The sequence below is a fragment of the Mastigoproctus giganteus genome, chromosome 4 (genome assembly GCF_048544385.1).
Source record: "Mastigoproctus giganteus isolate SK-2022 chromosome 4, ASM4854438v1, whole genome shotgun sequence".
In the NCBI taxonomy this organism is placed as follows: Eukaryota; Metazoa; Arthropoda; class Arachnida; order Uropygi; family Thelyphonidae; genus Mastigoproctus; species Mastigoproctus giganteus.
The window spans coordinates 76700298-76722370 of NC_143578.1; the positions used below are offsets into that span (position 1 = coordinate 76700298).

At 35.1% G+C, this 22073-nt stretch overlaps 2 protein-coding genes across 2 annotated transcripts in view; one reads left to right on the forward strand and one right to left on the reverse strand.

Annotated features, from left to right (window-relative positions):
- Window positions 1-14668, reverse strand: part of LOC150086849 (histone lysine demethylase PHF8-like) — a 445826-nt gene extending 431158 nt beyond the window's left edge. Inside the window, exons 1-2 of the mRNA XM_090371623.1 lie at window positions 14569-14668; window positions 10325-10410 (exon numbers count right to left, since the gene is read on the reverse strand). Coding sequence (XP_090227749.1) covers window positions 10325-10410; window positions 14569-14666 — 184 coding nt within the window. The 5' untranslated portion in view covers window positions 14667-14668. The remainder of the gene's footprint in view (window positions 1-10324; window positions 10411-14568) is intronic.
- A 99-nt stretch (window positions 14669-14767) lies between these two features.
- The window catches only part of Tsr1 (Tsr1 ribosome assembly factor), a 256253-nt gene continuing 248947 nt past the window's right edge, over window positions 14768-22073 (forward strand). The window contains exon 1 of the mRNA XM_090371624.1: window positions 14768-15016. Coding sequence (XP_090227750.1) covers window positions 14917-15016 — 100 coding nt within the window. The 5' untranslated portion in view covers window positions 14768-14916. The remainder of the gene's footprint in view (window positions 15017-22073) is intronic.

The following is a 22073-nucleotide window of genomic DNA, read 5'->3' on the forward strand; positions in this document are numbered from 1 at the left end:
TTTTTTAATTCTATACAGTGGGACCAACTGATAATGTTACTAATAGCAAATTCTAAATGGAAAACATTCAAGGAATTAATCTTGGAAGCTACTAGGCTTTTCATACCAATTAAGAAATACTGTTCAAGGTTTAGGCCTAAATGGATGCCAGTTGACCTAGTGAGACTCGTGGCAGAGAAGAAAAATGCATGGGATGCATATAAATTATCAGGAGACACACATGCCTATGGTAGATATAGGATAGTCTGTAATCAAGTCACAAAGGACGTTACCAAGCAGAGGCAGATTAATCTTTGGCAAACGATGCAAAGAAAAACAGTAAAGACTTCTTTACTTATTTAAACTATAGAAGGAAGGGGATGAATCAGATTGGTCCGATTCAGATCGATGGTTCGATTGTTGACACACCTACTGAAGAATCTGACAAACTGAATGAGTATTTTGCATCTAAATTCGCACATGAGGAGTTATTCGGAGAGGTGACTGCCAGAAGTTTATCAAACTGGCAGGGAGTTAAATGATTTTGTAATAACTGAGAGTAAAGTGGGGGAGAAATTGTTGAAATTGAACATAAGAAAGGCACCTAGGGTGGATGGGATCTATCCAGTTATATTAAAGGAAGCAAACAAATCCTTAACCATAATTATGAAAGCTTCCTTTGACTCAGGGAAGGTCCCCATGGACTGGAAATGTGCAAACATGTCCTCAATTCACAAAGATGGATCAAAGAGTGACTTGAGTAATTACAGACCTGTAAGTTTAACTTCTGTTTCAGGGAAATTAATGGAGGCACTGATTAAGGAAGCAATGCAGGATCACGTAGACAAGACTGCAATTGTTGTTCATCAGACACAGCATGGGTTTGTTAAGGGGAAGTCTTGCCTGACTAAATCGAGCGGACACTATGATGTGGTCACAAAGGAACTGGATGGAAGAAATAATTTTGATATCATATACAGTGAATTCTGATTATTTGGGCCACAGGTTAATCGGGGCAGCCGTTTATTTGGGACAAATCTTAAAGAACAGAACCTAATCAAGAAAATAGTCAGGTTTTCTCCACTTAATTGGGACAACATGCCATTTAATCGGGACAGGAGACCGCAGCACTCGTGATTACCCTACGAATGTCTCCAACCATAAAAGAATAAAAACAATTAGCAGTTTCCGGCTTAGTGGGCTTTTCTGTTAGTGCAATCTATTATAAATGGATAGTAAACTTGATCTTATTGAATTTAGGATAATACCGACAGCTAGAATTCTGTGGGTTTTTACATTACAGTATTATGGTTCAATGTATTTCTCCTCCCATGAAATCTTCAATCATATAAAAAACATAAATAAATTTTCAGAATCTTCTCTTTAAGCTTCGTAACTTGTTATTCCATTCTGACTTGCGCATATCGTGTTAGTTGCAATTTGTGCGGGCCATTCTTTGTATTGATTGCTATCTTTTTAACTGTTTTAAATTTTAAACCCTTCCCCAAATGTCAGTGAACAGAAATATCGACTAATTAGTAGGTACATATTACAGTATGTATTAATTAAGGGCTGTGTTCTTTGTTATTGATTGCTATCTTTTTTACTGTTTAAAATTTTAACCCCCTCCCCAAATGTCAGGGAACAGAAATATCAACTAGTTAGTATATACATTAGAATTTTAGCATTAGTAGAGGAATACGATGCAAGAAAGCAAAGCTTATGCAGCAATAGCCAAAACAACACACTCCAATTTCACCCCTCGGTTCATTCCAAATACCTGTCCAGCTCAGCCTTAAATTTATTTAGGCTATCAACTTCCACAACAAAAGATGGAAGTCTGTTCCACCAATCAACTACCTGCTGGCTAAAGGCAAACTTCCACACATCTATCCTACAACGGTCTTTCACACAATTTGAATTTATGCCCTCTCAGGTGATTGCAGTATGTATTATATATTGCAGTATATAATATACATATTATAGTATGTATTAATTAAGGTAAGCGGCCTCCGTAGCCGAGTGGTCAGGAGCGGGAGTGCATTAGCACACGTTCTTTGAGCAGACCTGGGTTGAAGCCCCTGACTGCTAAATATGGTCCATCTGCCACCTGCACTAGACCAGCATGGCAGATTATGGTCCATTTCCCTCAACATGAATTGTTGAGGAGGCTTCCATCCTGCAATGGGTTGATAATGGCTGCAGTTAACTTTTTAATTAAGGTATGCACGTAATCGTAAATTTATTTTTATTTTGCTAACCCGTGGAGAATATTCTTCCGATTTTCACATTTCATTTAATTTTTTAAATTACTTTTATAGCCTGTGGATAATATTCCTCCTATTTTCACTTATTAGAATCATGATTAATAGAATTAAAATTCAATTCACAAACGTGATCACAATGACCGGCGCTTACTACATATCATATAGTGAATGGTACTTTACTCTGGTGAGTCCATCGTAATGTGATTTCATTGTACAGATAATCAATCATAAAGTGGGGGTCCACTGTATTTTTAACTATTTACGTGAAACTTTGCATGATTGGGGCAGCTGCTTAAACTGGCCAAAATGCACTAGTTCCGATGTGTCCCAAATAACTGGAATCGACTGTACTTGAATTTTAGGAAGGCTTTTGATACTGTGGCACAGGGAAGACTACTGTACAAATTGGTGCAGTATGGCATTAAGGGCAAGTTGCTACAATGGATAAAAGGATGGTTGAGTGTGAGAAGACAGAGTGGTAATCAATGGACACTGCTCTTCATGGACTAATATTATTAGTGGAGTCCCCCCCCCCGGGGTTCAGTGTTTATCAATGATATTGATGAAGGTATATCAGGGTTAATGTCTAAGTTTGAAGACGATATGACGGTTGACAGGGTTGTTAATGACAGTATTGATGGTACACTACTGCAACAGGAGCTGGAAAAGTTGAGCAGATGGACTGAGAGGTGGCAACTGAAGTTTATCATTGACAAATGTAAAGTACTGCCTATGGGTAGCAGTAACCCCAGAGTAGCAGATCAACTGGGTATACTCAAGGTATGGAGAATGAAAAGGACCTGGGGGTAATTATGCAGTCAGATATGAAGTTTTCTGAGCAGTGCAGACAGGCTGCAAGAGTAGCTCGTGATGACTTGTTAATGATATACAGGAATTTTGCAGGGGACACACCTCATTATCCCTTAGCAGGGATAATGAGGTGATTGTCCCCTCATATAAGGCACTAGTCAGGCCACACCCAGAGTACTGTATACAGGTCTGGAGACCTCATTTTATGAAAGATGTAGAGCTACTAGAATGAGTACAGAGAAGGGCAGCGAGATTGATGAGTGGAACAAAGGGTTGCTGTTACCAAGAAAGGCTTAAGTTCTGCAAATTGCAGCTTCTGGAGACTAGGCACCTCGAGGTGATTTAATTGAGGTGTATAAGGCCTTGTATGGTTTGATCGAGCTCAATGCTGATGGGATTCTTCCTCTTGCTCAGATTACTCACCTGAGGGGACATAAATTCAAATTGAGCAAGACAATTGTAAAATAGATGTGCAAAATTTGCCTTTAGCCAGAGGGTGGTTGATAGCTGGAACAAACTTCCATCTGTTGTAGTAGAGGTTAAGTAAGTTTAAGGCTAGACAAACATTTGGAGTGAATGGATGGGTGAAATGGGATGGTTATTTTTTTGGCTAATGCTATATAAGCTTGCTTTCTTGCATTATATGCCTCTACTAATGCTAATATACAGTACTTCCTCTATATAGGTGGTCATGAAACCAAAACCTACGGCATAGCTGACAACATGAATTGCTCTTATTGATGCTATATGTGTATAAAGGCACCTCCGTAGCCAGGTGGGAAGGAGCAGCAGTGCATAGCACACGCGTCTTGATAAGACCGGGGTTCGAGCCAGTCACCACCAAATACGGAGGTTGCGGAAAGGTCAGGGAATGACCACCGTATATCCCGGAGCAATATGGCCTTAATGCTCCTAAAAACCAAATAACAAACAAACAATATGTGTATATAGGAGACTAATTATATAACCAAGTCATTCCTAATTGCCTGTTTAGTACTGTACTACATACCAGTTTATTTGTAAACAATGCTTCAATATGGAAGAATGTTTATTACAACAAAGTGACAATCTCAAAAGTTCATGTTGTTTGAGTTTGAGCACTCAAATTCTCAGGTTTTAAATGGTGAGGAATGATGTACAAAGTGTCAGTAAAGTAGCCAGACCAGTGCAATAAAAAGACCACATAGTATAGGAGCTCAAAAATGGTTTTTATTTTTATTCAAGGTAATCACCACTTGATTGAATGCACTTATTATACCATCCAAAAATTTCTGAAAAGAGTCAGCACAAGCATCCAAAGAGGCCTCTGACTCTTGCATTTTTTTTTTATGTCCTCAACTTTTGAAATTTCTTTCTTTTGAAGGTAGAGTTTACCTTGGGAAATCAGAAGTCTGCTGGTGCTAGGAGAGTAGGGTGGAAAGCTGATCTGTACAAGGCCATGTTTTGTCAGAAACGTCTTCACAACAAATGTGGAATGGCAGGTGCACTGTCATGCAACAATAACCAGCTGCCTTTCTCTCAAAATTTCAGCCTCAGGGAAATGCACTTCAAGTCTTTGAAGTACCTGTACCGAGAATGAAGCAGCAGTGACTCTCCCCCCTTCGGGTATAAATTCCTTGCAAACCATGCCCTGTTTGTCGAAAAACATGATTAGTATCGTCTTGATCCTGGACGCCTGTAAAAGAAACTTTATGGTCTTGGTGATGATTTTGAAATCCACTGCATGCTCTGATGCTTCATCTGTGGGTTGTACCAAAACATCCAACACTCTCATCTCCAGTGACAATAGAGTATATAATTTTATACAAATGTGTATAAAACATATTAATGTGATAATATAATTTATATAAAAAATTTTGAAAGCAAGAACTAAATCCTATTTTTTCCTTAGGCTTTCAAGTTTCACAATCATGGAGATCATTGGGAATATATAAGGATAGCTTGAATGAAAACAGTAAAAGTGGATCAGTGTTTGTGACTGAAATTATCAATACTGGGAGATAATTCATGTTAGTTAGCATCTGAATACAACTGTCACCTTTCCACAGCTGATGCCCCATGATTCAAAATGACATTGTGTGTAACACTGTACCAAGATGGAGGCAAGAGCAATCATACAATTTTTGAATGCAGAAGGAATAAAATCCACTGAAATTGATCACAAGTTAATTACTGTATATGATGAGAACTTTTTGTCACAGAGGCCTCCTTTGACAACATACCAATTAGCACCATATAACTGCCATCAGGGAAGTGGTAAAAATTTGCATAAAAAATTAACAGGCACAACCTGATAATTAAAAATATAGATATCATAAAAAAAAATTGCAGAATCTTTCCCAAGCTGTCTATATAAGAGGCCCTTGCTGAATACCATTGTGTGTGTATATATATATATATCATATTTAAAACAGAAACATTTCCGGTGTGAACCAATGAAAAAGAACATTATTAAATTAAAGATTGTTTATGCATAAAAACTTGGTTTATATATGCATAAATGGGAAAACATTAACAAGAAGTATTACCAGTAGATTTTATGTGCAAACTTTGTTTTACATCATTACGTACAGAATTATGCATTTGCACTACTTATATGAAAGTTATGCAGCTTTTATAGCTTTAAGCTTTATAGATCTAAACTTATATTATATAAATTTATTATAATTTACAGATTTTAAGTGCATCTGCATCTTCTGGCATCTCTCATATTGCATGTTGTGCAAATTATCACAACTGGGTTGTCAGCTTCTACAATGCTGTTTTGCAAATTTGGTATCATGTGATCTTAACGCTAAAAAGCGAGGTAAACACCAGTATCTTCACGACTCAAGTTTAGTGTGTAACAGCTGTTCCAGAAGACTTTTTTTAGTATGCAATCCTCCAAGCTGGAAACTAGACCTTGTCAACAAATTTGTGACCTGAAAAATATTTCTGATTATTATTAGTATATTATATTTTGATAAAAATAATGGTTGTTTCCAGACTGATTATAAGTGTCTTGGTTTTCCCTAATACAAGGGAAAAGAGCTGATTATCCCATTGCATAAAGCAGTGCTTCTCAAACTTTTTTGGATCACCCCCCCCCTAAAAAAAGCCCTCACCAGGGCTTTTTTTTTTTTAGCCCGCCAATATAAAGTTAAGCTAAATAACTGAAATGAATATTTGTCTGTTTGCCTCCAAAAACGTAAATGCAGCCCTGCATGTATGTGCGTGTCTGTGAATTATAAAGAAAACTATTTGCTGCACTTTATTCCTTCTTCGGAAAAAAATTACAACTACATAAATAAAGTCAGTTATAGTCACTTAAATTAAGTCATAAAAATTAAAGTTAATTACATAAATAAGTCACGATATTAATGGAAATAGTTAATTATATTTTAATATTTAATGTGATGGATGAGCTTGGTGGAGATTTATTAGCTTATCAATATTAGGTTTAATAGCTGTAAGTAGAAGTCGTAAATCACCAAGTTTAACAACATCCAGACAATTTCTTTGTTTTGTCAGCAATTGAGATACAGCACTGAAACCGGTTTCGACTAGATATGATGTTGGAAAAGAAATAAGTAATTTTTTTACAATTCCCCACAATGCAGGATAATTGGTCAGGGATTTTCTTTTGTAACCAAAATTCCTGATATGAATTTTGAAATTTTGGCTTCAGTTCAACTTCATTTTTGTACCTCAATCAATTCTTCTACAAAACGTTCACCATCGTCATTATTTAAAAAAGAATTTATAACCCAATCTGGAATTTTCAAATTAAGGAGATCTTCGAACCTTTCCTGCATATCTTTGTGCAACATTTCTAGATGATTACAAAAAGTTAGTAGAGTTTCATCAGCTATTTTTTCTTTTTTATCTATTTCCAACAGATTTGGAAACTGATACAATTCATGTTGTCCTATGTTGTACATAAAAAGCTTTAATTTTGAAATAAATGCTGAAATTTGAGTTTTCGCCTTAAGAGTTACATCTTGTCCTCGTAAATGTAAGTTCACTGAGTTAAATCTAGTAAATACATCTGCAAGATAAGCAATATCAGTTTTCATTTTCTTGAGGTCATTACTAAGGTCGTTGTTCCTATCTTCAAAAAACTTGACAACAGTATCAAAGAGTTCATAAAATCTGTTGAGACAGTTGCCTTTTGACAGCCACCGAACCTCAGAGTGAAGTAGCAATCGTTCAAAATCTTCACTATTTTGATCGCAGAGCTTTCGAAATATACGATCATTCAAAGAATGTGCTTTCATTTTGTTCATAGCAATAATAACAGTTTGTAGAGAATTGTGCAGTTGATCACCAAATTTTTTCGCAACTAAATGCTGACGGTGAATGACACAATGAACAGTAATAATATTTGGCACAGCATTTTTTAAATAAGTCATAAAACCCTTGTAACGGCCAATCATTGATGGTGCTCCATCTGCCCCCTGTCGCCCCCATGGATAATTCAAACGGCCCCCAGGGGGTGATATCGCCCACTTTGAGAAGCACTGGCATAAAGTAATGATTAGAAGCAGAGAAGAGAAACAAGATTGGTTAGTTGAAGGGGGGGAAACAAAAGTGCATTCTTACAAAGAAATACTGTGGTACTATAAACTGCAGCATATGGAAAATAGACATCTGTGTGAGGCGCCTCCGTAGCCAGGTGGGAAGGAGCAGCAGTGCATAGCACACGGTTTTTGATTAGACTGCGGTTCGAGCCCGTCGCCACCAAATACGGAGCATGCGGAAAAGTTACTGCACCGGAGCAATATGGCCTTAGTTGCTAATGCTCCTAAAAAAAAAAAAAAAAAAAAAAAAAAAAACCAAAAAAAGACATCTGTGTGGTGACCTAATTGATGTGTTTTAAAGCTTTAAAAAGAGTTGAGTAAACTAAATGCTGATATTATCTTCAGTCTTTCTCAGATGATGCACACAAGGGGACACAAATTTAAATTGAAAATAATAATAATAATAATAATAATAATAATAATAATAATAATAATAAAATAAAATAAATAATAATAAATAAATAAATAAATATATATAGATATATATATATAGTAACTGATGGTTGGAATAAACTTGCACCTAGCATTGTGGAGAAAGGAAGTTTAAATTTAAAAGTATTAAACAAATTATTACTAGGAATGTACAAATAAAGTCTGTAAAATAGGGTTGTTCATTAAAATTATTATTAAATATAATATACCACATGAAATTAATCATATAGTTTATTAAGCTATTCGTCTAACTACTATACATTAAGGTAACATTTCAGGTATCTTACTGATATGCATCATCAGACCGTACTGCTGGCAGACTTCTCTTGCCAATGGTCCCAGAAACCTGATGTACATACTTATTACTAAGTATAATACCACATGAAATTAATCATATAGTTTATTAAGCTATCTGACTAAACTACTATACATTAAGGTAACTTACTGATACCTATCATCAGACCATGCTGCTGGCAGACTTCTCTTACCAATGGTCCCAGAAACCTGATGTACATACTTATTACTATCATACCATGTGAAATTAATCATATAGTTTATTTAAGCTGCTTGTGTAAACTCTATACATTAAGGTAACATTTCAGTTATCTTACCAATACCAATCATCAGACTGTGCTGCTGACAGACTCCTCTTGCTGATGCTCCCAGTATGCACATCAGGATTCTGGGAGTATCAGCAAAAGGAGCCTGTCAGCAGCATGGTCTGATGATGGGTATTGATAAGATACCTGAAACGTTACCTTAGTGTATATAGTTTAGGAGAATAGCTTAATAAACTACATTATTAATTTCACGTGGTATAAGAGTGGTATTATATTTAGTAATAAGTGTAATGGAAAACAACCATGTAACATCCTCCCATAATTATAAAAGGGGTTTTTTTTTGGCAATGATATATAAGCTTGCTTCCTTGCATCATTTTGCTAATATAGTTTTATGAGTGTTAACTGTTACAGCAGAGCATCTATATAATAATATTTCTTATGTCCCTCCATCCCTCTGTCCAGAACACTCTTTGAATAACTCAAGCTTTTGACCTGGTCCCTTTTGCAATCGGTTTTATTTAGCCATAAAATTGAGGAGAAAAAAAAAATTTCCAAAAATATTTTCTGATTGATTTTCAAATCTTGAGAACTGAGTTAGTTCCAAGTGAAACTAACTTGCCATTTACTTTGAAGAGACTTAGCCTTTGTCATTACAATCAACAAATCTCAGGGTCACACTTTGAAAAAAGTTGGCCTTTTTTTGCTCATGGACAACTTTATGTAGCAGTTTCCAGGCCTGCAATAATTGTAATTTTTTCTAAAAGATGTAAAAATAAGCAAACTGCACTTTTACCAGAGTCCATCCCAATGACACCTTAGCTAGCAGAGAAGGGAGCTGAGGGAAAGGTTTTTAATTACTTTGATGTTAATCATTACTACTTCTCTAAAACAATTTACCCAAAATATTTAGCACGTATATTTTAAATATTACATTTGAATTTCTAGAAGAACATTAGTGATGTGTAAGTGAAAATTGTTGATCTCTAGACAAGTGGGAAGCCTACCAAAGTGTCCAGAAATATAAATACCTGTTCCACCCCTAGGTTTTAATTTTAACTCCTAAATTTCATTTTAGACATAAACACTGTGCAGTTCTGAGGAACAGAATCACTCATATATGTATCATAAAAAAATTAAAAACTGCATATATCATATTTACCCAGCGAGCCTGGAAAACACCATACTCAACTTCAAAATATGCACACAGCCTTCCCCACTCTTAGTACCTTCCAAGAAAATTTCTATCTATGACATACTAAAGTTGTCTTGAGTTTCCCCAAGAACTTCCATGTAAACAAGTATTTGTTAAGTGTCTGGTAAAATTATATTAATGTTTCCAATATTTTTCAATTAAGTAAAATAAGAAAAACAGAGTGAAACTGAGAATGTTTGAAAATTATTTGCAAAGAGCATTTTTTTTTTTTTTTTTTTTTTTTGTGGGGACTGAACAAGAGTTAGATTATTGTAATTCATTTTTTTTTTTTTTTTTTTGTAATGCAGTGTTGCATGTAACTAAGCTTGATATTTATCTGTATTTAAAAAAAAAAAAAAAAAAAGTCAAAATACATTATGCACTTATTTAATTTTACTTTATGCATGTGCCAAAATCCGAATTTTTTCAAATATGTGCTCAAAGGCTAAGAACAAAGATTTTTGTAATTATAATTTTATTGATAATCACAACTAACAGACATAATTTAACAATTACACTTACAAACAGATGGACCATAGATGTACTGACACTGAGAGCAATGGTATCTGTCGATATCAGCAGCTTCATGTTCCTTAACATCAACGCAACTGAAATATATAAAACATAAACTCAGTCTTTAGACATATGGTATTTACTATAGTTTACAATCTTTCTCTTAACCATTACTTAACCCTCCATTACTTGTGCTTCCTAAATGAAACACACAGGCTACTTGTGTGGTGTCCATTAAACTGCATTTATTTATTTTTGTTATAAAACTTTTATTTGTTAGAATTTTTATAATTTATACCATATCTCATGACTTTAAATTTCTTAAGCTATCTGTTTTATTTTTTCAAATCACTATTATATTCCTACCATTAGTGTTCTGTTTTTTCATCCTAACGTCACAACTGCTACTTTGGAATTAAAAATTAACATAACATTAATACAATAAGTGCAGTTTTCATGGGAGGAGGAGGAGGGAACGCTTCTGTAGAGCAGCTTTCCATTGTCACTCATCAGTGAATAATTATTTTTTAGTGTCTATATACACTTCATAACAGACCTGCTTATTTGTGGGATGTCGATTAAATGCAAACTAATTTATTTTGTAAATTAATTTTGTGAGGCTGAAACATGAAAACTGCATTACTGTTTAGCAAAAACTGAAGGGGAAAGATGCATGGCAAGGATATGACCTGTTGACAACAAATTCAGAAATAAAACAAGGAGCAAAAAATTTCTATCAAGTGCTACACAAGCCATGGAGGGTTAGCAGTCTACATGATCTCTCTCTTAATTATGCAAACTAGGAAATGTTTACAACTTAATAATGTTGAATCCATTTACAAAGTTAAAACATGAAAATGCTTATACAGATCCTCAGTTCAACTGGGTAATTATATTATAGTTCTACCATATTTATATAATTTTTCAAAGAAATAAATCATCACACAATAAATCAGTTTGTTTTGCAATTCGTTATTAAGATTTTAATACCACTATACATTCTTTGTCAAGTGTCATCTCCTCAATGTAATAAATGATGTTATTTTCTGAAGAGATCTTCAAGAAATAGGTATGTTCTATTTCAGGCAGCTGGATAATGACCAGGTGATGATTCAATCCAGCTTATGTAAACATCGAAACATTCCATTAAAAATAAATAAATTTTAATTTTAAATTAATTTTAAAATCAATTAATTTTTTTTACCAAAGAACTATTTTAAAAATAGTTTGTAGGACATGAATGAAAGGTATTTTTTCTGTTGAAGATTGCTTATTAATTTCTACTTTGAAATCATTGCCCACTATTAGTCAATTTGAATTAAGATCAAGAAGTGAGAAAATCTTAGATTAAAGTAAAGACTTCATCTGTATCAAAAAAATAAATAAAAAACATAAGAATAAAAACCTTAGAATTCATTTCCAGAATATTAAATTTTGACTGCGTACAGACACTCAAACATTTCATTAAAAATAAATATACATAAAATAAATTAAATTTTTTTAATTTTAAAATTACTTATTTTTTTACAAAACAACTGTTTTAAAAATATTTTTTGTGGCACAGAAGTTATTTTTCTACTGAGGATAGGTTATTAATTTTGGTTTTGAAATAACTGCACATACTTGCAATTGGTGAAATTCAATTAGGGGGAAAATTGTTAATTTGTCACAAAAGAAAAAAATCAATGCCACAATATGAAATTTTGACTGATAATTCATCTTCCATGATAATAGAGTGGTTTCACTAATTGTTACTGTTTTTGAAAGATCTAGGTTCAAATCCTTCTGGAGACTGCACAAATTCCTAAAGCCCACTTGAATCACAGCTGTAATTAGCCAAGAATCTCAAGTGGAGAAACTAGGTTTTTTTTGTTTTTTTTCTGTGCTATTTCAGGTTTTCTAGCAAGCACAACATGAAAACTGGCCTATGAACAGACTGGAGAAACAGAGCCTAAAATCTGAAACTCAGAAAACCAAAATCAACAACAAGAGAATGAAATTTCAATGCCAAATTACTGTATAAAGTTCGTACAACTGAGTTTGTGATTAAATTATTGCAATTTTTTTTTTCAACTAACAGCTGAAAAAAAAAAACTGCAGGAATAACAGTTTCTGCTTATTTCTATTAAGCTCTCACAATTATTTTACACGTTAAAATCATAATCAGTGACCCTTCACATATTAAGAATTAGCAGATAAAAAGACCGCTAGGCTGCACTGGTGATCACTAGATCGTTTCTTTATCTGCAATAAAGATGCGACTACTTTTGAAAGTAGTTGCATCTTTACTTTTGAAATTCTTTCAACTGGGGCCAACTGATAACGTTACCAACTGCAAATTCTAAATGAGAAGCATTCAGAGATATAACTGAAGAAGCTGCAAAGCTTTCTCTATCAATAAGAGATACTGTTCAAAAGTTCAGACAGAACTAATTAAATAACAGAGGATCTAATGAGGCTAGTAACACACAGGAAAAATTATGGGATGATTATAAATTATTGGATTCTATTTTGAAAGGACAGCAATTTCTTTTTTGTTTTAGTAACGTATACTCGACAATCTGGGATCTATCCACATAACTATCCGCACTGAACACAACTCTTTTCGACCTACATTAAACAGCATTTAACAGTACTAAACATAGTCTATTCGTTCTGTAAAATAAACACCACATTTAATATTCAATTACCTATCTCTCTCTTCTGCTATAGTGCTCCTAGCATTTGCATGCATATGACAATTTTATATGTGTGGAACATCAAACAATAGTTTGTGACAACAATGCTTAAATATAAAGGAATAAACTTCAAACTAAAACATGAGCATGCTGTTGAATTGGATAAAACAGCATTGCACAAAGATAAAAATGATACATAAAAAAAAAAATTTATATGGATTTCTTATATTTATCTAAATATAACAAATTTCTCAGTTTTATAAATGTCCGTATACATATATAGGGTAAAAATGGAATAAGAAAGAGTTCAAAAGTTCCAGTAAATCATAAATTTCCAAGTGTTTAATTTCCACAAAGCCAGCAAAACCAAAGCTCTACGGAAGGTAGACAACTTTCACTGGGGTCTCACAGATGACATGCAAAGAGTAGTAGAGTAGTACAAGAAATATAGCGCAATTGCTAGAACGGTATCAGTTAAATGCTAAGCAAATAATTAATTTCTCATAATTCAATCGTACAGGAAATACCAGTGGGCAAGGTACACAGGAGGATCTGATTTTACTTCTAAACTGAAAATAAAACAGAAATTTTTTTTTAAGTGTTGTTTGTTAGACATGTTGGCAGCAAAGTGTTAAAAGTAATTTAATGTGATAAAAGTTTAGTTTTCAAGAAATTAAGAAATTTTTCATGCAAATCATCAAATCAACAACCATTTGGTCTGGTTTCACTCACATTCAAGGTCAAGTGCAATTAATGGTCAAGCTATAGCTATGTTAAGATGAAATACAAATGGCTTCAAGTACTAGTATTACTTCTCAAACTGTCTGCAACATAAATACAATCTACAATACGATCTTGAAACTGCTAGTTACAACTGCATAGTATCTCTAACAATGTCTGATAGTAACTAATAACCCAGTTATGTAGCAGTGTACAAAAATAACATTTTATTACCATATCTTAATATATATGTTTGTTCATTCAACTGTAATCCCGACTAGCTCAGGGCTGGTCGGGATTACAGGCAGGATTCAGGGGAGGTCTAACTAAAAATTGTGCCCTTCCGCAAGATACAAGCATGGGATAATATCCCCCCCCCCATGCCAACCCAACAGTCTGGACCCTCGACCATTCTTCGCGGTGGCAGACCGAGCAGTATAACAGCTTTGTAACCGTGTCTAATACAAATTGTCATTAAGCTTATTCTTATGGTAAGAAACTAATGTTATCTTGAGCTTCCTCAAAATACTTACTACATATGGGGGAAAATTAACATAATACTAAAATATATTCACGAATTTCATAACCTGACATTTTCAAGAAATGATTTTAATGTTTTTATTTTATTACATTATGCTTAGCTGTATTCTAGATTTTCACGTAGGTTATTATACAAAATGTTATTATACAATCATTTTAATAAGTACAACATCATAAACACAGTGATAATGTTCAGTCTCTCCAAATCGCAAACTTGACAACTAACAACACGAGGTACATATACAGTGGAAATCCAATAGAACTGCCGTATTATAAAAATAATATTAATAAAACATAGGGAATGACTTCGTTTACCTTCCATGAAACCATTCTTTACATTGATCGCACTGAATCATGAAACGCACTGGTTCGTAAGATTGCCCACAGAAACAAAACACCCCACCAGACGCCATTTTAAAACGTTCAACTGAAGAAATGGATAGATGTCGCTGTTATTGCAACACGTTAAAGTTCACAGAGTAGTAAGATATCTACTACTCTGTGTTCAAGTTTATTGTGATATACATAGAGTAGTGCTTCTTTGTGGTGATATACATCGTCATCGAACCTCGTGTTTTATCACTCTTCAACAGCTTCAGGCTAAACAGTTCGGCTTTTTGGGATACTGTTATATCCTTAGTATTGACTAGCTAAATAATAATTATGCAAGCGATTCATCGCCCAGGACCATTTAAGCAGCAAAATAAGATACATAAAAATGGAAGGCACCGTACCAACCGTACCATTTTATTGGAAAATAAGGGTAAGTCAAACGTATTCTCACTCTTAGATTTATTTTTTGAATATTCACGTGGTGGATGGTAACAAACTCCCTTTGCAAGAAATATTTTCTTAACGATATGCTTTTATGTTCTCAATTATCATTAGCATCAAATATCATCTATACCATGTGGACATTGTTGAAACATCTTATATAAGATCGAATCCCAATAAATATCGGATTTTTGCACCAAAAGCTATTCATAGCCACTAGAAGTTTAAAAACAGTATTGACTAATATATACAGCAAATGCATAGGTAAGACAGCCAACCGACCCGGATTTCGATAGTTTTCCCCTAATGGTAATGTGTCCCGGAAAATGGCCCGCATTCCCACAGTTTGTTCTACCTGTCCCGCATTTTTAGACAATTTCGTTTTCAGCCGTAGTAGTAAGATACTCTGTGGCATAGAGTAAGATATCTTAGTGCCCTGTGGCGGGCGTCGACAATACGAGAGTTTGAAAACAATTGCCAGTGTATATAAGCTCGGAGAATCTCAGCTATTTTTGTAAGGGGAAAAGTGGAGTTAAGTTTCATCTAGAAATTTCATAGAATCCAGAAACATGGAAAGTTTGTGGTTCCTAATGGGAGATAGAATTGAAAAACAGTCGTAAAACAAATACCCAATTATTAATAATAACAGAACATTGTTACTGAGAAATGTATGTTAAAATGTAAAATTAAAAATAAATATGTATAGTATTATTCGATTTTTGTGAGATTTTTATTTTTTCTTTATTTAATTTAATTTTATTTTATGTTTTCACAGTTGAAAACTTGCAGTGTCAACATAGTAGACTAGCCCAGTGGCACGCAAACTTATTTCGCTGGCAATCCCCAATAAATATAAATTTGACGCGACCCCAAGGTAGGATGACCAGATTTTTAGAGAAGAAAAATGGCATTTTATAAATTATGTAATAGAAAATTTTATTCGAGTACTGAGAAAGGAATAAAAAATTTGTTACCATTTTAATTTACACATTAAAATAATTGTTTTGAATACAGCAAAAACAAGAAATCAAATTCTTATCTTCAATTAAGATTAAGAAATAACAAAAATTGAACAATTACAAAACAATTAATGAGAAGGATGAGCCTGGATAACTGATAATATTTGGCACAATACAAGTTAGTACAATTGCATCATTTCTGTACGTAGCCAACTACTTATATAGTTATAAATTGGCATCATTTAATACCTTCACAATGAGTTTATTATTATTAGCATTACTGCTGCCTCCGTGGGCAGTGCGTAGCACACGCTTATTGATTAGACTGTGGTTTGAGCCCGTGACCACCAAATCCGGAGGATGCGGAAAGGTCACAGAATGACCACCTCATATCCCCAGAGCAATATGGCCTTAGTTGCTAATGCTCCTAAAAAAAACCCACCCAATTAGCAATACTAGCTATATGGCACAAGGAAGCCCGAGGCTTATGCTGCACCAGCCAAAAAAAAAAAATTCTTGAGTTACCTCTGAGAGAGGCAGATTCAAAAGTAGAAGGGAATCACCAAGAGAGAGAACAATGATGATATCCAGCTCAGGACCCTGGGGTGTGCCAAGCCCATACTCAACAGATGTGAGTTGCCATGATATTGCATACCTTCAAATAAGCAACGCTTTACCATAGGAGAAGACTATTATTATTTATTCTCAGCAGATACCTCACCCCTACGTCACTGTTTTGGAGCTTATTGGCTCTTCATCAGTGGGTGGGCAGGTACCCTGGTGTGTAAAGTGTAACTCTCACAATATGAGAGATGCCTGATGGTGTGGAGTAACTTAGAGTACAGTATAGTTTAAGGCTAAAGCCTCAGGTTACCTAGGGACTTAGCTAGCGTACGTTAGTATAATTGCATCATTTCTGTACGTAACCAACTACTTCATCATCATCAGCCATTTTCAATCCACTGCAGGATGAAGGCCTCTCCAGCAACTTTCCAGTTCCTTCTGTTTTGAGCACTGGCCATCCATTTACTACCCACAAACTCATGAATTTCATCTATCCATCTCCGCCTTTGTGTTCCAGGTTTTCTTCTAGCTCCTCTTGGGTACCATTCTGTTATTAGCATTAGTACAGGCATTTGATGCAAGAAAGCAAGCTTATGCAGCATCAGCCAAAACAAAAAAAAAAAAAAAAAAAACCCACTTCCACTTCACCCCTCTGTTCGTTCAAAATACCTGTCCAGCTGAGTCTTAAACTTATTTAGGCTATCAACCACCATGACAAGGGATGGAAGTCTGTTCCACCAACCACCCGCTGGCTAAAAGCAAATTTCCGCACGTCTATCCTACATCTGTCTTTCCTCTATTTGAATTTATGCCCTCTAAGGTGATTATTCTGAGCTAGAGGAAGAATCCCATCAGCATTGAGCATGCACAAACCATTCAAGGCTTTATACACCTCTATCAGATCACCTCGCTGGTGCCTAGTCTCCAGACACTGTAATTTGCAAAACTTAAGCCTTAATTCGTAAGAGCACCCCTTTGTTCCATTCACCAATCTTGTTGCCCTTCTCTGTACTCGTTCCAGCAGCTCTACATCCTTCTTGAAATGAGGCCTCCAGACCTGTATACAGTACTCTAGGTGTGGCCTGACCAATGCCTTATACAATGGAATAATCACCTCCTTATCCCTGCTGGAAAAATTCCTGTATATCATTGACAATACACCATGAGCTACTCTTGCAGCCCATCTGCACTGCTCAGAGAACTTCATATCTGCCTGCACAACTACCCCCAAGTCCCTTTCATTCTCTACCACTGTCAGTGTAGTACCACAGAGTTGATACGTTGCTCTGGGGTTGCTGTTTCCCATGTGTAGTACTTTACATTTGTCAATGTTAAACTTCATTTGCCACCTCCCAGCCCATCTGCTCAACCTATTTTCTTAGTCCATCTGTCATCATGTCTCCGAGCTATGTGTCCTGCCCAAGACCATTTTAGTTCTTTAGTTTTGATAAGAATTTCCTTTACTTGAGTTTGCTGCCTAATCCATGTGGTTCTCTTCTTATCTAACAGTCTGATTCCCAATATAATTCTTTCCATTCTTCGCTGTGTAGTTCTCAGCTTCTCTTCCATTCTTTTGGTGAGTGCCAAAGTTTCACTTCCATAAGTCATGGTGGGGAGTATACGTTGGTTCATTATTTTACGTTTCAGACAAACTGGGATATTGCTCTTCAGTATATGACTACATTTTTTGAATGCTATCCATCCAAAATTTATTCTTCTCTTGACTTCCTGTCAAGAGTTTATCATTTCCATTATCATTATCCAGTCAAGAGTCAATAATTTATCATTATTACAGCTAATAACTTGTCCCAGATAAGTATATGACTCTACCTTTTCAATTACTGCTCCTTCAATCATTATTTCCGTTTCTGTGGCATACTTGTTCATCATTACTTTTGTTTTAGCCATATTCATCTTTAGTCCAAAATCCTTACTAACTGTGCATAACTCATTAAGATTTTCCTCTAATTCTTTGGGATCGTGGGTTATGACCACAATGCCATCTGCAAAAAGTAAATGGTTTAGGTACTCTCTGTTCACATTGACTCCTTTCTGCGACCAGTCTAATCTTCTGAAAGCTTCCTCGTCGGCAGCAGTAAACAGCTTCGGAGATATTGTCTCTCCTTGTCGAACTCCTTTCTCAATTTTAAATTTCCTACTGTCTTTGTCTAGTCTAATAAAGGAGGTAGCAATCTCATATATTTTCTTCAAAATCATAATATATGGGGTATCTATGCCTTGTCTTTCCAGTGCCTGAAACATTGCCTTATGCTGTATGGAGTCAAATGCCTTTTCATAACTGACAAATGCCAGGCATAATGGTGTTTTATATTCATTTGCTTTCTCCATTAGCTGTGATATTATGTGAAGGTGATCCATAGTTGAGAATCCTGTCCTAAAGCCAGCTTGCTCTTTTGGTTGATTCTCATCAAGTATTCTTTCTAATTTGTTAGTAATGACCCTTGTGAACAACTTGTAGATGTAGGATAACAAGCTAATTGGTCTATAATTTCCAATTTCTGATTTATCTCCTTTATTATGCAGCAAAACTATGATTGTATTATTCCACTGCTTAGGCGTCACACCTTTTCTAATGCACTTTGTGAAGAGCCTTGCCAGTTTTTGTGTTATGTCTCTTCCTCCCAATTTTAACAACTCTACAGTAACTTCATCTTCCCCCAGGGCTTTCCGATTCTTCATTTTCTTCAATGCATGTTCTACCTCATCAGGAAGAATATCGGGTATGTCGTATGTGTTGCTACTTTGCAATCCATCTTCCCCACTGCTGACATCATTCCCCTGCTCCTTGTATAATTCTCTATAGTAGTCTTCTGCTATTTGAATTATGCCTTCTCTGCTGTTTATAAGTACACCATCGCTATTCTTCAGTTTCAGTATCATTTGTCTTTCTGTATTACTGCTCATGGCTGCTTATTTAAATCCTTTGTTTTTCCTTAATGCTTGTTCTACTTTTCTTGTGTTAAATCTTCTTATGTCCTCTCTGAGTCTCTTTCTAATAGCTTTGCATAACTCAGTATACTCAATTTTCTCCCTGTCAGTGTTTTTCTTGCTCTTCATTTGTCGTCTTCGGTTCATCATGACAAGTGTTTCTTGACTAATTTTTTCTTCTTTGGATTTCTTTTTCCCTATTGGTTTCTTGGGCTTTATCACTTTCAGAAAGTTGTAATATTCTTCGCCGATATCTTGGTCCTGAGCAGTCTGGAGAAGCTCAAACTTGTTCTTTACATACTGCTTTTTCTCCTCTTCTGTTATCTCAAAGACCTTTGTTTTATTTACTCGAGTCAGTTTTTTCCTTTCCTTTCCTACATCTATATTAAGTGTGCTGTACGTCTTACCATTCTGTGATCACTTCCAACCTTATTCAGGACGGTAACATCATTCAGAATATATCTTCTGTTAGTGAGGATGAAGTCAATTTCATTAGTTGTTAATCCATTTGGACTCTTCCATGTCCACTTTCTGTTCACCCTTTTCTTGAAAAAAGTGTTCATTACTGACAGTCCTTGAGATTCTGCAAATTCCACAAGTCTTTCACCTCTTTCATTTCTTTCACCAATTCCAAAATTTCCTATAGTTCCCCTTTCTGCACTGTTTTTTCTTTTTCCAACCTTAGCATTGAAGTCCCCCATAATAATAATAGTGTAGTGGGTTTTCTGCTCATCTAGAAGACTCAATTTCGGTGTACATTTCTTCAACCTCTTCATCATCACGGCTCGATGTTGGTGCATAAATCATTATAATCTTTAGCTTGTACCTTTTAGAAATCTTGAGTATTAGTCTTGACACCCTTGGTGATGTACTTTTGAATTCCAAAATGTTGTTTTTAAAATCTTTATGGACCAGAAACCCAACTCCACCTTCACTCCTTTCACTGTTTCCATTGGTGTACAGCAGAATTCCACTTGATAAACTTATAAGTGATTCATTTCTTCTTTAAGCCAAACCGATGATATTCCAATTCACATTTTCTAATTCCTTTTCCAGCTCTAATATCCTGTCTTCACTGATGAGTGATCTTACGTTATAACAGGCCAAGTTCAGTTTCCGTGCATGGCAGCCTGGTCGTACCCAGAGATTCTTAGCACCCTCTGCTTCTACTCTGATCCTCTCTCGCTGCCGTAAGAGGGAGAGTGAAAGCTGCTGGGGACTGAGGGCCATTTGTTTTGTCGTGCTGTCATATGCTGGAGGGTTTGGTCTTTTCCTCTTCACGCTGACCAGGTGTCTTGAAGAGAACCACTCTACACGTTCGTTGCCACCTAAGTGACGTAACAGGGCTTACCATCGAGAAGGTGTGCACGAGTGGATTTTAGGGAGGCAGGCCAACCGGACTTCTCCTAAATCTTCTGTAATAGAGAGATATTGGATCCATCAGTGTTTTAGGCTGAGTGTCTGATAACACACAGGATATCTGTTCCCCCTCTAAGCCCCCTACTAACCAACTACTTAAGTAGTTATAAATTGGCATCATGGCAACTCATTGTGAAGATATGCACAATATGAGATATATTTAATGATGCCAATTTTTAACTACTTATGTAGTTGGCTATGTACAGAAATGATGCAGTTGTACTAACTTGTACGCTAGTTAACTCCCTACGTAACCTGAGGCCTTAGCCATAAATGTGTAACTGAATGAGAACTTAAGTTAAAATCTTACTGATATATGCTGAGTTGCTCATATTGTAAATAACTGCATACAGACAGCTACAGATTTGTTACCTGTTGATGTTGAAAGTATTATCATAAAAATATATTCTTATTTTTATATTTATACGGTTCATGCTGAGAAACTGAAGGAATTTTGTGAATCATCAGAAATAGAATACCAAAAGTTTTTGGGCTATAGTAAGACAAGGTGGTTGGTACTTTTACCCTATATTGAAAGAGTTTTAAAATTATTTGTGCTCTTAAAATCTTTCTTCTTATCTCACAAAGTCTCCAACAGTACTAGCAGACTTTTTTTACTAAAGAGTATTGAGAATTGTGGCTAAAGCTTATTTATCACCTAGCATCATTATTCCACAATACAATAAAGAGAATTGAAGGAGATAAAGTGACTATTTTTGATGTTGCAAAACACATTTCTGACTTAAAAAGAAAACTCAATGACAGGTTGGAAAATGAGAATATTTTGATAAAAATTAGAGAAATTTAGAAGAAAACACTTTCCTAAAAGACTTCCCCATAAGATGTGTGGAAATTTGCCTTTAGCCAATTGTTGTTGATTGCTGAAACAAACTTCCATCTGTCCTTGTGGAAGTTGATAGTTTAAATAAATTCAAAGAAGAACTGGACAAACTTTTAGAGTGAATTGATGAGTGAAATGGAATTTTTTTTTTTTTTTTGGCTGATGCAGTATAAGTTTGCTTTCTTGCATCATATGCTTCTGCTAATGCTAAATAGAGATTGGTTTATCTGTCATGTTAAAAAAATTTTATAAAAACAGTTTGGAATATTTAAAAATACATACAGATGATTTAAATGTTGTAGAAAAATTTTGCT